Genomic DNA, 15,633 nt, shown 5'->3' on the forward strand with positions numbered 1-15,633 from the left:
AATTTAGCATAACATATTCGAATTTTGGCGGCATGTACCAAAGCATACGTGTAATTATTTACGTTTGGTTTAAAACACAATTTTCGTCATTACAATCGCAATAAATAAAATTATTTTTTAAATTATCTTAAACCTATAACAAAAAGTATATACATTTCTGCTTCAACCAAGCGTGTTATTACTAACATTTACGACGGTACTGAAACTTTTCAAGCAGTTAAGGCATGTCCTTTAAAATCTACTTTTTATTGGGTATGATAGAGTTCCTTATAAGTTTTTTCCTTATTAGTCTTGATTTGATTCGCATTTTTAATGATAGCACTTTTGTGTCATAATTTTGGTGACGTTTACAGTATTGCCGTTATTATCAAAACAAAGTGAGGCAACTACAACGGACAATTGCAAGAATTTAAAATGCCCGAACCAAGAAGATTCAACCTGTGTTAAAGTGACTTATAGAAAAGGATTAAAAAATATTGAATATAATGTAATAGTATATAATAAATGTGAAATTGGTTTTATTAAATGCCATCCAGGTAAGGCAAAAGAAATTACAATTCAACAGCGACGGTAGAGACAGGTATATTACATGAGGTGTTTTTTGAAGTGAAAATTCTTTAGCGGCGTTGTATCCTTTGGGTAAAAAAATTTAAACTCGCGTCAGGACACGTGACCTGATCGAAAATTCGTAAGACGGATGGAGGGTAAACAGCCGGCGCGGCGTTTTCAATGTAATATAAATTGTCATGTTTGTGTACGATAGCGCAATAAATAAATATTGTATTCTACCACATAAATGGTAGTACTTTTATACTGATAATTAAAGCAATTCTTGTAAAATTATTCCCTAACCATTCCAAAATATCAATAATGCACAACGTTTATATTCAAGTTTTCACTTCTGCCGGCTCTCCCGAGTTTCTCGAATTCACCCACTGAGGCGTTGAATGTTATTTTTTTTATTAAATAAATACCTACTTTATGTTTCTAGGCATGAAAGCATATATACTACCAATGCGCAATTGTCATTCAAGTATTAAACGATCGAAACGGGAGATTAAAAAAGGTAAAGATCAAATAATGTTAAAAACACTTTATTAAAAGAAAAAGCCCGTTCGTCGATTTATTGCCATTTGCCACTCAGGGTTCATTCTCAGCTCCATCTCCAATATAGTTCACGGCTCAGTCTACAATTGACAATAATTCTGCTATATTAAAGAATAACAGCTAGTTCTTAATAAAATCCTGCATAACCAAATCCAGTATTAATATAATTTCTGTGGTTATTAAAGTATTTTGCTTACGATTCCACTCTTGTGAAATTAAACATGATAATAATAATATGACTTAGGTTAATAATTGTGTTCTTTAATAAGTTATGAACGTTTTTTCGAATAGAATTGACTTTTTCGACTTTCTACATACACTACTGTTAAGGCATCTTGACTTAACCCCCTGTCCATTCAAGGTTATTCAGGGTCACAGTGAGATCTTCATTATAGACAAATCAAAGTATTTTTTTTACAGCTCTTAGATCATTTCATAAAATTGGTAAAGGGAAGAAGTTTTATTTATATGGAGATAACTTAAGTGAACCTTCGTCTGACGACGTGAAAAATTATCGTACGTAACTTATGACTAAGTTTCTCGATTTAAAAAAAATGTTATCATGTTAAACAATGTATATAGCTTTTACAGCGACGAAAAAACTAATCAATAAGAAACTAAAAAACAAAGTAAGGAACGAAAAGCTAGAAAATGAGGTATATATGATATTTTATTTGTTTATTTCCTTAGTATTACAAATAATACACTAATTATGTGACTTCAAAACCACACAAGGTATACATGAGCCATTGTCGTTTCATTGTGCCCACTTGTATGGTATAAATCGTTCTAAGGTTTTTTTAATATATTGAGCATATATTTAGTAACGGCTTAGATAGCTCAAATACCCTAACTTATTATAAATGTTGTTCGAAAAACCCTTACTTATTAACACTACTAATAAACATTGTTTAGATTTCCTTCCGAATGGTGTCAAAATTCCTTACAAACTTTGGGTTTAAACTTTAAACCCTCGCAACGTATTGCTGCCGTAATGGTTGCTCATATCCGTTGGAGTGCTAAGTCTATTTTATTTTAATTTTGTTGGAGTTATTCAGCCCTTACTATTTTTTTCAACAATTGGGCCCTTCTGTTTGGATTGCAAATTTAATATTATCCTCTTCATTCAATTTTTTCTTATGGACCTCGGCACAATATTGAAAAAAATTGTGCATGTTCTAGCATGGTTACTTAGTCATCGATTGCTGATTCCACTGTTGCCATGTAAAGGAAACCAAGCATTTCGTGTGTTATTATTATTAATTTTGATTTTTAAATAATAACTGCTTAGCCTTGCACATATGTGTTCCTAATGCGCCTTTCCTGTGAATTTGTATTCAATTACGGGCCTAAAACAGATGTGTAACAAGCGCAAGAGTTTAACAGTCACAACCATAATATGAATTTCCATCCATGTGTTATAATGCGTTGGAATGGGCGTATAAAAATGCAAGTTATTGTGACATTTGGAGCCCTTTTATTTATTTCCAGTTAATTTCTAAACTCATGTGGTCACTTTCTCTAAAAGTTGTTTATGTTTTACATCGAGAATTACTCGTCATCTTATAAATAAACCATATTTCAGCAAGATGGTACTGAAAACGACAATAATGATGAAAATAATAACGACCAAGATGATAAAACGAATGATGATGATATACCGCGTATGGACAGTACAGAAGCGTTAGTTGTATTGAATTCTACGAGTGTGGAAAAACATGTTAAGACACCAAATGAAGATCACGATGATAAAGTGAAGTATACTGTGACATAAAGGAATCCATCCGTTTCTTTTTCATTAGAATAGACGTTTAGCATTCTTCTCTGCTATCTGCTAATCCCTATCCACTGCAGTACACAGTTGACTAAAACAAATATTGATTTTACACGCCTGCTCACCATTTAATGGTCCACAGATTGTGACGGGTTTACAATAAAACTATAAAGCAAAGTGACTTGGTGAACATTTTCAACAACTCAACAATTCTGTACAGCCTTTCGCCAAGTCGTTTTACCAAATTTGCAGAGTTATTTATATTCCTACCTAATTGCTATTTATTTATATTCACGGACACTTGGCGGACCCATGTGACTTCCTCGATACAAAGAGTCCCCTCGTTTGTTGTGCTGCGATATTGCGGGCTACTCGATTGTGAGGAAGTTGCGTAGATCTCGTTATCGCCTTATTAAGTTCTGATATCATTTTCACGCGTGTATATCCTTTTTCTAACATTTTCATAAGTGTTTGATTGTCCTCCTTTTGAGATGTGTGACGTTTGAGAGAGTAAATAAAATAAAAAGATAAAAGATCAATCTTAACAAATTGTACACATTCTACCGCGAAAAAAAATTATGGACTAGCTATTTTTCAATGAAGGCAAATTGCATAATCTGATAATTTTCAAGTGTATATTAATAGCAATAATATGTTATTAAAGGATAAAGAAGATAAGGCTGATTCAATTAACGTTATTGATGAAGACCAAGCCGTTTCACTTGATGATACATTAAATCATAGCAATGGCAATGAAGCCAATGAAGTTAAAGAAAGTAATGACGATAAGGGAAGTAATGAAAAAAACGACGATATAGTGGAAAATGAAGAAAAAAGAATCGATGCAAATTCTGGTGAAAAAAGGGCAGTATTTAATGATGATGTTAAAGTTCCTAAAGATTATGATCATACGGAAGAAAATAACGGTATGCTTTACGTGTGATTTGTTCTTCACAATTTTGATTATATAACCTATTTGGCGGCTATCGTTAGAAATATATAACTAATAATTACGAGTGACTCCAGTAAATCGCAGACAGAAAATGCCGGGATTACGTTCAAATTTTATTGGATAAAACTGAAGAAAATTATGTCTGTTTCAGCCAATCTAGAAGAGGACAACAAAGATTGCCCATCTACATGTTCGTTGCGGGATATGATGGTTTGTGCACGATGCAATCACGGCGTATATCGTACTTTTATGAGTGTGTGCCATTTACGAGCATTTCTTTGTGCACACACAGATGAAAGTTAGTATAATTGAGATATGATTTACATTGTCAACCTATACAAAAATGAATTGCTGAACCGATTGCTTATTATGATCTTGAAGTTTAGGGAAAGTTTAAACAGAAACATAAATAATAAGTGAAAATTACTAAAAACAATTGAATTTTGCAATAAAACTGTTCCTAGCTGGGAAATATTTGATATTTATCTTTTTAGAATTTTAAAATTGTCACTTTGTTGTCATATGACAATTGGCATATTGGTTGACGGCATTGATTGAAAGTGTCAAAACTTAATACATTTTTAAGTTTTGACACAATAGACCAGTCATTATAGACATTCGAAATCGAAAATTTGATAATAATTCCAAAAGTTTTCAAACTTCGGTCAAGTGAATGGTACATTGGGACGACAATAAATCTCATTTTGCAACCTTGTCCGCAGTCCGGAACATTGTTAAAATTGCAATTAAATTAATTTTTGCTGTATGGTCGTGAAAAAAATTCCAAAAGTTCAGCAAACTTGGGGAAGTTTTCGATATAATATTTCATATCACGTATAAAATTTGCAACCAACCTAAGTGTACGGAACATTTTTTGTTATTTATTTTATTTTCGATATATCTGTCAAATTTGCAGAACTTTTGGAACGTTTTCCTTCAGTTTAATAAAGAAAAACATTAATTTTTAATAACAAAAAATGTTCCGTACACTTAGGTTGGTTGCAAATTTTATACGTGATATGAAATATTATATCGAAAACTTCCCCAAGTTTGCAGAACTTTTGGAATTTTTTTCACGACCAAAACTTATTTTTAACAATGTTCCGGACCGCAGTGTAGGTTGCAAAATTTTATAGTTTGTTTTAATACCACTCCCGACCTTACATCAAAATTTGAAAACTTTTGGAATTATAATGAATTAATTGTCTTGACTGACTGGACTACAAATATATGTTGATGAATGTATGATACGAAGCTCACAGGGTCATCTAGAGTTATACAATTGTATTGTGTTCCAAAATTAGACGGAAGCTTGTGCACGACAGTATTTTGTTAGATAAAAAACTTATTCACGTTTTATCGAAGCATATAGGACTAGTCCTTAATTCTACTATCTAGCAGGATTACCCAGTAAATTTAATAGCGATTTTATCCTCAATTTGAATTTAACTATTGTCCAATAATAATGCAATGTTATTATAATTACCGTATAGCTTTAAATTTGTAACATCAGTGCTATGAATTGAAAAATCTACATCCTACTTGGCTTGGCTAAATAAAGTTATATTGTCTGAAACGTAATTTAATAGTTATAAGTTATGTAAATAATCTATATTTTATAATATACTTTTAGAATTATCGCTAGTATCCCGGCAGCCTTGCATACAATCAGCGCCTTTTTTGTCCGACCTTCCGCCATCAAATGGACGTGTGCACGAGCCGGGTGACGATGACAGAGTGTTACAATTCTTACGTTGCAGAGCTGAGGGTAGATTGGATACAGGTTCGTTATAATTTCAGAACTTTCGCTTACCGCGCGAAATTAGCCATTTTAGTAAAACACTGCTAGGTGATTTAGATTTATTAGGACACGTTTAACATATAAATATTTGTAAAAATATTAGAAATGAAACTCTTCATTTGTTTAATGTCTAGTATTTATTTTTTTATGTTTCAGGTGATCCTAAGTGTAACTTCAATCGTTAGAATTTCAGTATATTTCTAATAAAAACATCTTGTAAATAGCATTATTTTATTATCTATGTTTTATGTGTTTAGTGGTTCAACGTTCGATCCTCGGCTATGCACGAATGGGCTTACTTTCTATGTGCGCATTTAGCACTCGCTCATATGTCGACGGTTGCCTATTAGAAATGATCACGGGACAGATACAAAAATAAGAGGCCCAGACCAAAAAGATTGTAGCGCCATTGATATATATGTTATGTGTCGTTTCTGTATCTTTAATGCGGTACCCTTAGGTCATCGGTTTCAACAACCCAAGAGTTTAGGGAGGGAGGCAAACAACAGGGAGGCAAACAACGGGGAGGCAAACAACCAAGCAGGTCATTAAGACGTGCTTGCCGTCGCCCTTGGACTCCTGCTATACCAGAGGCTGGTTTTGCTGCCGAGAATTACACGCTTTATACGTATATTATATATATGACTACTATTTATTTAGAGATTGGACTAATAAGAGGTGGTTTTAAATCAGATTTTTAATTTCAACAAAAAAATTTGTCAACACGATATTACAAAGCCAATAAACTACGGAACGATGTGTTTGTCTCTTGTCCGTTTTGAGAGCTACCCTACGTTACGAGCTCTCAAAACGTTCATAAGTGTACTTTGTGTTACCATATAGGTAACACAAAGTACACGAATAAATAATTTTGAATTTTACGGACCTTAGTCTGCGGCTAAGGACTTTAGTAGAAATAAATATACTACTACTAGACTACAGTTATCATAAATATCACAAATTAATAAATAATATTTGTCATAAGAATCTTTATTATTTGTAAAATGGTGAAGAGATTCTCTTCATGAGTTTGTGATTCGGTAACAAATTTTTGGTCGTATCACAGCCGGGTATAATGACGCCCGGCGTTGAACTGCTTATACTTTTAGTTAAACCTTAATTAGTCATCGATCTGGCATGGGCATTGGGCAATCTATGAAAAAAATTGTATGCAATAGTTGGCCTCACCGTGATTGATTGGATTTCTAGAATTGCTACTATCGAGACATGAATGACAGAATTACAAGAAAAATTAGGACTCTGTTTAACCTTTTAGAATTTCAAATGGATTTCTTTTACTTTATCCTCTAGAAGCACTTCAATACGTTCAACACTCTCCTTGAATTTAACTGTTCCATTTGTATTCCTTACATTGTCCTGTCCCAACCTTTCTAAAATACGCCGCATAATTTTTTCATACATTTTGTCATCAGTCTTTGAATTTGTTACATTCCTCATTAACTTCTTAAAGGCCATTTTCAATGAAGTTATATTATCCACCTTACGTATAAAAGTCGTCTTAATTTTTTGCGCTTGAACAAGGTGTAGTATTTCCACTGCTGTAATAAAGATTTCTTTGTGTGCTACACCTACATATATATTTTTAATAAAATAATATGAAAATAACAAAAGGTACATTTCTGAATGTAAAACGTAAAACGAATGTGCAATACAAAACGTGGCGTTCGATTTTGATAGGTCTAACGGCCGCAATGTCATGACGCATCATGTCGCGTGTCAAACCCCTATTGGGCTAGATGCTGTTGGCCAATCATAATCACGCGGAGCGTACAATCGTTTCATATTTCGTTACATTCTCACCACTGCGTCCTTGAACCGCTAAAGAAGTTAAAGAAAGTTCAGAGTCGTAGTAAACAAAATGACCGTTACGTTCGGTAAGTCCACATATGCCTTTATTCGGCTGCGGTCTTTTTTTAAACAACATAATATTTTTCTGTGGGATCTTATAAAGCAAAAATAAAACTATTGGGAAAAACTTGCCTAGATAAATACATGCTAAACAACAAATTACAGAAGTACAAGAAAAACACTTTGATATAAATGTTTTTACGAACATTTCCGTATTTACACCATTATTGAAAGTAATATCAATGAAAATAAAATTCAAAAACTATTAACTTTACAACCACTCTATAATAGACTCTGACGCTTAGGTTTCGAATAACATAGATTTTTTTTTTTAAATTCATATACATATTTATTTAAATAAGTGAACGCCTTGCATTAATTATAACTATATGTACCTATACCATATCTACCGTTCTTTTTAGTTTAATCAAACAACTATGGAAAGTTACCCGGGGTTTTGTGTGGCGATTGTAAGAATCAATGATTGTAACCTTGTCCGTGCTTAATTCATAATGAGATACCATTATATCTGCATGTCTCTCGATACAGTTCAAATCTCTGGACTTGCTCTAAATGTGTGTTAACATTACATAAGGCTTACACAACTTGAGTTCCTAACGTCAACTCTTCGAGGGCAACTAAACAAGTGGTACACCATTCACCAACTGTAGTATATTAATTATATCGTCCAGGACGTTTTTTAAAGATTTCTTAAAGGATATATTTTTAAAAATTAATGATGCATAATAATAACGTAAACGTTTGACGTTTATTTTAGAACAAAAAGTTAAAGGAGTGCGATTATCTTAAGTCTAAAATCACGGCACTAGAATGAAAAAGAGATTTCTTCAAGATGTGATGCAATCATACAGAAAAATGTCTTCGTCATAGTAATACTGCAATACAATATTATGATTAGTAATAAGCTCGATACTTCGGTTTCACCGATTAACATCAGTAACTACCTACCGCCAGCCGACCATAGGTAAACATTTAAGTCAATATTACACTTTAGTTGCACCATCTAGTAGCAAGTTACGTGTAATATTTATTATGGCTAACATTAGTCATTACATCAAATCAGCGTTTGTACAGTGTACACTACAAATTTGATGTAATGTAGACAATATTACCGTGACCTATTAAAGCTTTAATGATTTAGATCCGAAATATGAAATTTACACCTTCTTACTTAAACTAAATCGACTGTGTTAAGTTAAAATGTAAATTTCGCAATGATTGAATCTAGAATTTTTTTGATTAGGGATTAAATAAAATCATGGATGCTTATGAGTGACGCCATCTCACTATTGCCAGAATTTTCGGTATATTAATTTTTATATGAACATTGCTGGGTTGTGAGACTACCACCAAAGAAATTTGTATGAGACTAACATTAGCTCACGCTTTGGCACGTGACCGTTTCCATACAAATCATTTGGCGTTAGTGGATCACGCCTGTCGCAAAGTGACTTTGTCTCAAGTCCCATGTCTATTACTTTAATTATTGTCTTTGCAATCGCATAGGTCGTCTCATCTTTTTAACGTCTACGACCAGGATTTCCCCCAAAGAAAGATTACAACCAAAAATAACATAATTATCATGTAACATAATACAGTTGTAATTTATAAACTTTCAGTCTACTAAGCTACCTAGTACCTGGTGCTCACGAAAAGTTCTCATTTTGAATAAACAATAAATTATAATAAAAATATCTGAATTGTGGCGTATAGAAACAAACTCCGCCAGATCCAGTTTTGGGAAAAAAGAAGCTTTTGTAGTCTATAGATTCAGTATCTTGAGCTCTATGGTCCAATAATATATATAATCTTTCAAACCCAGTTACATCCTAGTTAATTCACGTACTTTTCTTGCGTTTCATTTCAAAACACGCCAGATCCTTGACAAGACAGCATCAAAAGCCGCTAGATCCACCTCAACCAATCAGAGAAAAGCATTTTGACAGAAAAGCGTCATGGCGTTACTAAAAATAGTAATGGCCGCTCATGCTTTTGTTCGTGATTTCGTGTCGGCTTTATCGTGAATTTTCATCAAAACAATGTTCGATTTACTAAAAAAAAAATAGAACCAGTTCCTCTGGAATGTGCAAGGAAGCGAGGGGTCAACAAAAGTAACTGGAAAAGTGAGAAAAAACGACGTAAGCGGTGAGTGAAACTTCCACAGGATTTGCTATACAGGGTGTTACAGGATGTGTTTGATTTGTGATAGAGGTGTTAATCTGGTATCATTGTTTGAATCGTATAAATAAAAATCGACCAAGTGCGAGTCGGAGTCGTGTACTGAGGGACCCGTACTACAGAAGCGAATGTACTCAGCCAAAATATGTGACTAAGAAAGGAAGAAGTTGCGCGGAATTGAAACCTGTAATAAGACGAAAGGTGAATAAAATTAATATAAAAAAAATTGCTGATGTCTCGAACCTGTTATCGAAGCACTTTGGTGAAGACTGGAGAACTATTGAGAGTTTAGCTTACTATAGGGAAGAATTTACATTGAAGTTGTACCGCTTGAGGAAAGTGACAATTGTGTTTGATCCAATATTTGCGATATTAATTAAAGTTCAGATTTATTATTTTTGGTAATTTTACTTTCTCTTAATCTGTAATTTTAGAACATCCTGTAAGTTGACAATGACCTAGCGTAGTTGGCATCGATCTCCGCCACATCCATTTCTGTCAGAAACAAAATCCGTCAGATCCGTATGTCATTATCAATAACCGCCAAATCCAATTTTTTCAGTTGGTTATTATTTCAGTATCTTTGTAATCTTCAATTGTTTATTATAAGGTCATTTAAATTAGTCGAGTAATATTTTTCTCCTTATTTAAAAAAATAACACGTAAATGTAACTGTTACCAGCAAAAAAAGATGTATACTGTAAAATTCACCTTTCTGGATCTGGCGGATTTTAATTCTATACGACACAATTAACATAATCGTTCATTCAGATATTGTTTTTGTTATGATTTCACCTTGTTAGGTGGATAATTGTTTTAAAGTTGGTACTTGGTAGCACTGAAGACAAAAGATTAAAGATAAAAGAAAAATATATATGTATATATTTATATTAATAGTTTTTAAAATTATTAAACTGTAAACAGTGTGATTCGTGGTGGATTATTCAGTGATTTGTGTGAATTCACTGGGTTTAACGTAATTGACTTTACTGGTGCTTTAACTGCTCTACTGTTACGACTGCTTAAGTGGTTAATGTTAATTGATCTATGTAAGTATATGTTTCATGGTAAATATTATGTTATCGTTGCCAATACCTATTAAAAACCCACGAAGTTTTAGGAAAATTCTAATAGGAATTCTGCAACATCATTCGGTGAAAAAAAATATGGTCGAAAAGACTGAACAATAATGACTGAATAGTGATAAGAATGACTGTGTGTGTTTGCCACTGTAAAAAGAAAATGTAGCTTCAATAGGTTTAAAAAACCATTGTTGTATAAGTTCTTATTTAATATAATTACTGTACATGTTGATCTTTTCAGAATGGAAAGAATATCAAGATACCAATTACAACTAGATTCAATGGACTTGAATTACTTACCCATATCATTTTCAAGAGATTTCACCAAAACAGCTCCTTTATGGAGTTTTGGATCTGATAGTAATGAGTACTTTGAATTTGAAATCCGTAATAAAGTCGATGACAATATCCAAGATTGTAAGTATACAGACATTTAATAATATTTATCAGGGAACATAGACCAACTAGCTTACAATTAGAAAGCCTTTTATAGACACAGTTTTTCCATGACTTTTCATTAGTATAATAACATTAAGATTATTATTAATCTCATTCAATTCGATTATATCAATTAAGATCATTAGCATAATGTTTAAGATCCTAATCAAATATAACAATTCATGCATAGCCTCCGGTCCTGGCCACCCACAGCTAGACATATATTTATTTATGGTGACAATTTTTAAAAATTTTGTGGTACGTTAAATATTAGTATAGGTTTTTAAAAAAGGTATAAGGATCTATGCTGGTCAATTGAAAGTACAAAAGTACCTATTTAATATAGCTTACTTTATTTAGTACAAAATATATCTACATAGTTGAATCTGGTTGGCAAGCACAATACTTAATTGTGTAAAAATAATTTTAAAAATGTGAAACATATTCAAACATACATTTATCATTGTACAAACATATTATTTACTGATATGTTTAATGTTGTAATATTTCATTCTTTATTTATAACTTAACTCCTACATTATATAATTCTATTTCAGCTACTATAACAGCAACATGTTACATTTGTGCCATAGAAGTTCCCAAATTATTCTTTAAAGACCACTGTAAAAGTAAAAGACACTACATTAATAAATGCATAGCAGAAACAGCATTAGATCGTATGAAAAAACATTTACAAAACAAAGAAGACTGTGAGATTACCAATGATGTATGTGATACATACTTCTGTCCTGAATGTGTTGTTACTGTCTCCCAAAAAGACCAAAAGTCGCATGAAAACCTTCAATCCCATAAATATTTGGCTATGTTTGACAACTTGTTTGAAAACCTTTACAAAATATATGCAAATGAAAGTGATACAAAAAATACACAAGATGGAGCAGATATATCACATATCACAGATTCATCCAAAATCAATAGCATTAAGCTGGACTGGGATCCTAATGATTCAATACAATATGTTAATAATAAAAGACAACCTGATGAGCCTAATGTGAGTTTAGATAGTTCAAAATTAAACAGATATTCAATTTCAGACCTAAAAGGATTGGATGTTGACTGTGATTCTTCTGACACATCCATTTCAAAAACATTAATAGATAAAGCAAATAATGTTTTAAAAAGTAAAGAATTCGTTTCTGAAGAATGTGAATCTAAATCAAATTTTACATCTATTCCATTTGACAAAGATTCATTTGAGAACAATGAGCTTTCAAATTGCATTTCTGTAGATGGTGATAACTTTAATTGTAATGTATGTTATTCAACTTTTAATAAAAATTCATTAAACTCACACATAAATGGATCTAGACATAAAATGAACAAGGTATCTAGGGTACATTATATGATGAAGGAATCTGGAAATGATTTGTATTGCATTGTTTGTTGCAATATTTTAGAAAATTCAGTTAAGTCAGCAAAGGATCACTGCAAAGGATCAAACCATACAATGTTGTATAAAAAAATTCTGAAAGAAAATGGAATCAGACTCACAAGGTCTCAAATTCATTGTGAACTTTGTGACAAAACTATTCCTAAAAGAAATGAATTTGTCCATATTTTTGGTTGTAAGCAACATCATAAAAAAAGGTCTAATAACTCATTTTGCAGTGTTTGTGATATATTAATACCAAATAATGAAGTCAAAAATCATGACAATTCTGATTTACATAAAACTAAGCTAGAATGTAAACAGGACAAATTTATAAATGGTAATAATAAAGCTATAATTAATATGACAAGAAATGCTGAAACTATGGAAGACACCTCTTCAAATGAAACTAAGACTAGTGAGCCATATTTCTGTGTGATATGTCTAGTAAATGTACCCAACACTCCAAAAAATATAGAGATGCACAATAATGGAGCTTCACATAGAAAGAAGGCTCAACAGTATTCAGAAATAATAGTTGTTCCCGAATCTTCTGTGAAAAGTGAAGTAAATGAAGCCAACAGTATTTATTATTGCGACATCTGTCAATGCAGCTTACATAATAGCAGCGACATGATAGCCCAACATATTATTGGAACACCTCATATAAAGAAGTTAATAAAATTGCAGGAATCGTTACATACAACAAAAGAACTGCCAATCTCAAAACAAGGAGAGAAAAAAGCCGAAATTGTTTGTAAAGTGTGCAAAGTGAGAGTTCCTAATACCAAAACAAATATAAGTGAACATGGCAAGGGTAAAGTACATTTGAACAATTATAAACTTACTTTAGAATCAGAAAATATAGTTTCCGATGACAACAAACATTACTGTCAGTCATGTAATGTATATATAGAGAATCCTTTAAAACATATTGAAGGAAAAAATCATAAAAATAAAAATAAACTGCATATAAAGAATCTTTCATTTAAAACAACACTTAATGGTGACGAAACCACAAACCAACTGTCAATTACTGAGGCACATGTTGCAGAAGAATCAATATTGGTTAAAACAGATTCAACAATGGACCAAAACTGTTCTGTGTCTGATGTAAAGACGCAGGAACAAATACCATTGGTTTCTGGTTATAATAACATGTGCAATGAAAATCTATCAGACCCTGAAAAGATAGATTCAAGCCCAAGCTACACTGCTTCTGACAAAAGTACCCTTATCCTCGAGCATGAAAATCTATCAGACCCTGAAAAGATAGATTCAAGCCCAAGCTACACTGCTTCTGACAAAAGTACCCTTATCCTCGAGCATGAAAATCTATCAGACCCTGAAAAGATAGATTCAAGCCCAAGCTACACTGCTTCTGACAAAAGTACCCATATCCTCGAGCATGAAAATCTATCAGACCCTGAAAAGATAGATTCAAGCCCAAGCTACACTGCTTCTGACAAAAGTACCCTTATCCTCGAGCATGACAGTAAAAAAACTCCATTAAAAATCGAAGAAAGCAATACTGTAATTCCGAGTTCTTTAAAAGAAAAGCCAAATGTTGTACAGGATGATCAAAAGTTATTAAAAAGTGAATGGATCACTATACTTGATGGAGAATATTATTGCAAAATATGCAGTACTTCTTTGCTAAATGTTAAAAATCATATAAATGACAGAATGCACCGCTATCTTCATCCAAGATTTCCATATTAACATTTTTTAATATAGAAATCTTGTTATTTTCCATGACATGTGTGCATACTTTGTCTACTTAGAGATATCTAAGATGTTAAAAATACTTCATTTAAAGTTTAAAAATTGACTACAATCCACATGGGTGCCTTTTAATATTTAGATATTTATTGAGACATAAAGAAGAAAATATAACCACATATTTAAATTTATGTTCGTTCAAAAATATGTTCCAAAGAAGAGCATTCAGGAGCAATCACTGGAATAACCAAATGGCCTTTAAACTAGATAGACATATAGTTTTACTTATTATTGTGAATAGTCTGTGCTGGTGCTACTATGTTTGATATAAAGAAGATATAAACGCAAATTTATTACTTTTACATATCCGTTGTCCATTTGAAACGTCCGATACTTGTAATAAATTCACCTTCGTACCGTTTAAAAAAAAGTTTTTTCTTGTTCTAGACAACATTATGACGTTTGTTTTGCGACGTTTATTATATTGTTATTTGTTGCACTTTCAGCCTTATTGAAATACTTTTCTCAAAAGGAAAGTGTCAACTTTACGATCAGCTATTACTCATATTGTGAATTACATCTAACAAGTGTTACAGTATAAATGCGAGAATGGTGCGCTGACTGACGTCATGAAAATTTTGCTGAATCTATAATTATCGTAATTTTAAAACTGTATAAAATGTGTCAAACAAGACGTGATTCTTGACGATTATTACTGACGGTATTAGTCTAAATAAATTATCACATTTTATTGCTGTAGATAGTTCTATTAATAAAATATGGAAAAATGTATAAGTGCCTAAAATTATGTTTATTGATAGATTACTAAGCTGAATTTATATTCTGTTTTGACAATAAAAAATTTTACTCAATAATTTTACTATTTATTGCACCCCACTCTTAGTTTTCCAACATTCTTGTATTTTTGGCTAAGAATGAAACGAATAGGAATAACTTAATAGTAATACTATTATGTTAAGTTATTTATTACGCAATAAAATGTGTAGAACTGACGCCTCTATAAATTCTCCCTGCTTCATTGAACCTAAAGTGGCTATGGAACTTTTTGATAAGTACTATCTATCTGTTTATAAATCACACCTCGAACCATTTTTATTGTAGTAACTACAGTTTTTTTTAAATCATACTCGAAACATCTGGGGGCTACATTAATGTAAGACAGTGTTAACTATTTCATCCACAAGCTTGAGGTCCTGTGCGCGAACCCTGGCTATAGTAATACATAGTCCCAGAATTTTTAAGTATTCAAATATTCAATTGACACTTGCGCGTGGTCAT

At 32.1% G+C, this 15,633-nt stretch overlaps 2 protein-coding genes across 5 annotated transcripts; both read left to right on the top strand.

The window, feature by feature from the left end:
* Positions 1-92: 92 nt before the first annotated feature.
* On the top strand, positions 93-5,851 carry LOC125061374 (suppressor of Mek1-like). 2 transcript variants are annotated; one of them, XM_047666785.1, is made up of 10 exons: positions 93-252; positions 354-536; positions 992-1,066; positions 1,528-1,623; positions 1,690-1,763; positions 2,693-2,860; positions 3,546-3,807; positions 3,985-4,131; positions 5,467-5,616; positions 5,791-5,851. In XM_047666785.1, the coding sequence occupies exons 1-10, from the start codon at positions 225-227 to the stop codon at positions 5,817-5,819; spliced, it is 1,212 nt and encodes a 403-aa protein (XP_047522741.1). In that variant the 5' UTR covers positions 93-224; the 3' UTR covers positions 5,820-5,851. The 2 variants fall into 2 exon arrangements, with proteins under 2 accessions (XP_047522741.1, XP_047522742.1); XM_047666786.1 differs by having other exon boundaries at positions 1,699-1,763.
* A 3,151-nt stretch (positions 5,852-9,002) lies between these two features.
* On the top strand, positions 9,003-15,209 carry LOC125061363. 3 transcript variants are annotated; one of them, XM_047666764.1, is made up of 4 exons: positions 9,003-9,108; positions 10,627-10,751; positions 11,026-11,201; positions 11,780-15,209. In XM_047666764.1, exons 3-4 carry the CDS (start codon positions 11,027-11,029, stop codon positions 14,332-14,334), a joined length of 2,730 nt encoding a protein of 909 aa, XP_047522720.1. In that variant the 5' UTR covers positions 9,003-9,108; positions 10,627-10,751; position 11,026; the 3' UTR covers positions 14,335-15,209. The 3 variants fall into 3 exon arrangements, with proteins under 3 accessions (XP_047522720.1, XP_047522722.1, XP_047522719.1); XM_047666766.1 differs by lacking the exon at positions 9,003-9,108 and having other exon boundaries at positions 10,454-10,751; positions 11,780-13,803; positions 13,885-15,209; XM_047666763.1 differs by lacking the exon at positions 9,003-9,108 and having other exon boundaries at positions 10,454-10,751.
* The last annotated feature ends 424 nt before the right edge of the window (positions 15,210-15,633 follow it).

This window comes from Pieris napi, chromosome 23 (assembly GCF_905475465.1).
Source record: "Pieris napi chromosome 23, ilPieNapi1.2, whole genome shotgun sequence".
Classification (NCBI taxonomy): Eukaryota; Metazoa; Arthropoda; class Insecta; order Lepidoptera; family Pieridae; genus Pieris; species Pieris napi.

Excerpts from the sequence above, each read along its gene's own strand:
- LOC125061374 (XM_047666785.1), top strand. The coding sequence starts at position 225 with ATGTCCTTTAAAATCTACTTTTTATTGG. Across the intron at positions 1,764-2,692 it reads ACGAAAAGCTAGAAAATGAG|CAAGATGGTACTGAAAACGA; the intron begins GTATATATGATA and ends ACCATATTTCAG. Across the intron at positions 4,132-5,466 it reads TTGTGCACACACAGATGAAA|AATTATCGCTAGTATCCCGG; the intron begins GTTAGTATAATT and ends ATATACTTTTAG.
- LOC125061363 (XM_047666764.1), top strand. The coding sequence starts at position 11,027 with ATGGAAAGAATATCAAGATACCAATTACAACTAGATTCAATGGACTTG. Across the intron at positions 11,202-11,779 it reads CGATGACAATATCCAAGATT|CTACTATAACAGCAACATGT; the intron begins GTAAGTATACAG and ends ATTCTATTTCAG.